The sequence below is a fragment of the Mandrillus leucophaeus genome, unplaced genomic scaffold (assembly GCF_000951045.1).
Source record: "Mandrillus leucophaeus isolate KB7577 unplaced genomic scaffold, Mleu.le_1.0 Scaffold541, whole genome shotgun sequence".
Lineage (NCBI taxonomy): Eukaryota > Metazoa > Chordata > Mammalia > Primates > Cercopithecidae > Mandrillus > Mandrillus leucophaeus.
Genome location: NW_012105820.1, coordinates 1299085 through 1300697, shown reverse-complemented (window position 1 = coordinate 1300697; position 1613 = coordinate 1299085). Strand labels below are relative to the sequence as shown.

Here is a 1613-nt window from a genome sequence, read left to right as displayed (position 1 = left end):
GCTCCCTTTTTCTTTTAGCATCTTATCACCAGGCAGATGACATAATGTACAGTCCCAACTGAGACACCTTTGAGAGCAAGAGGAGCTGCTAGTACAACAGGCAAGAATCTAGGACATGCAGTCACCCTGCGTGTGAGGTCATGTAGATGCAGGAAGCTCTTCTTAAATCCTTTTTGGCACAAAATGAACTCGTCTCAATAGCTCATGGTTACTGAATGCATTCTGCGCTGGGCACTGGGCTGAGCTGTTCCATACACCAGCTTTGCAATCCATACAACCCCCTGTCGTGGAGTGAAGCCCATCCCTTTTAGAGATGAGAACATCAGGGCTCAGAACGGTGAAAGGACCCACCCAAGACCCTATTGCTAGGAAGTGGCAGAATCAATAGTGTCTGACTCAGGAGCCAATCCCTTCAGCACTCTACTGGGTGACTGTTGCCGGACCCTCCCGTGGAGGCAGGTGTAATGACAGACCCCCCACCGAGCCACAGGCCACTAGGGGTGCAGTGGAAGGCGCTTCCTTCAGTGCCACTCTCCGTGGAAATGCACAAAGTCTGCTCAGCATCCTTGAGTGAAGCCTGGAAAGCTTTAACAACATATCCCTGCCTCCTCTTGTGCCCTGCATGTGTAACCATGAGGTGCACATACACACACACAGCCACACCTGAGCCGAGCCCCCAGGACGGAGAGGAGAGGAAGGCCCCTCACCTGATAGTAGTAGAAAGGGGACAGGACGTAGTTCAGCATCTCCTGGTGAAACACGGGAGTGATGCTTCCAGACATGGGAGGGACTAGCCAAATCCAGTCTGCCGGGCAGCCCCCACGGGACCGGTATTCATTTTGCATGTACTTCATGAAGGATTCTGCAGCTGAGTGGTGGTCCATGATGGTCACGTTTTGCTTCTGTATCAGAAGGCAAGAAGGGGAGTGGCGATAAGGGTGGGGGAATCGGGAGAGGGGTTGGTTGGCTGCAGGGCTCCCAGAGGGTGCCTGGGAAGGCCTGGCAATCTGTAACACGGGAGAGCAACTCCTCCTGGCCCTCTCCTCGCCTGCTGAAAATAAACACCCAAATGGTAGGTGCTTGTGGAGCCTCTGAAGGAGCCCAAGGAAGCACATTAGCCAGGGTCAGCCCACAGGTCCCATGTCCCTTTGGGGGTAATATCCAGCCTCTCATGCCCATAGGTCTCCCCAGACTCCCAGCAGATGGCTCTATCTGGATCTGCATAACTCAAACCACAGCGCCTTTTGGCAGGTAAAGGAAATACCATCCCGGCCATTTATGGGTGGAGAGTTCTAAGAGTCACTTCCCTGGGGTTGTAGCTTCCTCAGCCAAGAAGGAGCCAGACCCCTCCGTGGGGAGGTCTGAAGCATTGGGAGAACTGTAGTGTATGGGAGACGAATCACTCGCAGTCTGAAATTACGGGCTGTGGGGTCTGACCCCATGGAATGGTCCAGCGAGACAGCCACTGGCCTCTATGTTTGTGGCAACCCATTCGGTCAAGAGACATTTGTTTAACATAGTGGTTCAAACTCTGGCTTCTTATTTGAGCTATTAATTCTTTAATCTCCCTAAGCCTCAGTTTGCTCATCTGTAAAATGGGAATGATAAGAATT

The 1613-nt window shown here is 52.4% G+C and overlaps 1 protein-coding gene across 1 annotated transcript in view; it reads right to left on the bottom strand.

Annotated features, from left to right (window-relative positions):
- NOS2 (nitric oxide synthase 2, inducible) overlaps positions 1–1613 on the bottom strand; it is a 53459-nt gene that overhangs the window by 22484 nt on the left and 29362 nt on the right. The window contains exon 12 of the mRNA XM_011997545.1: positions 708–902. Coding sequence (XP_011852935.1) covers positions 708–902 — 195 coding nt within the window. The remainder of the gene's footprint in view (positions 1–707; positions 903–1613) is intronic.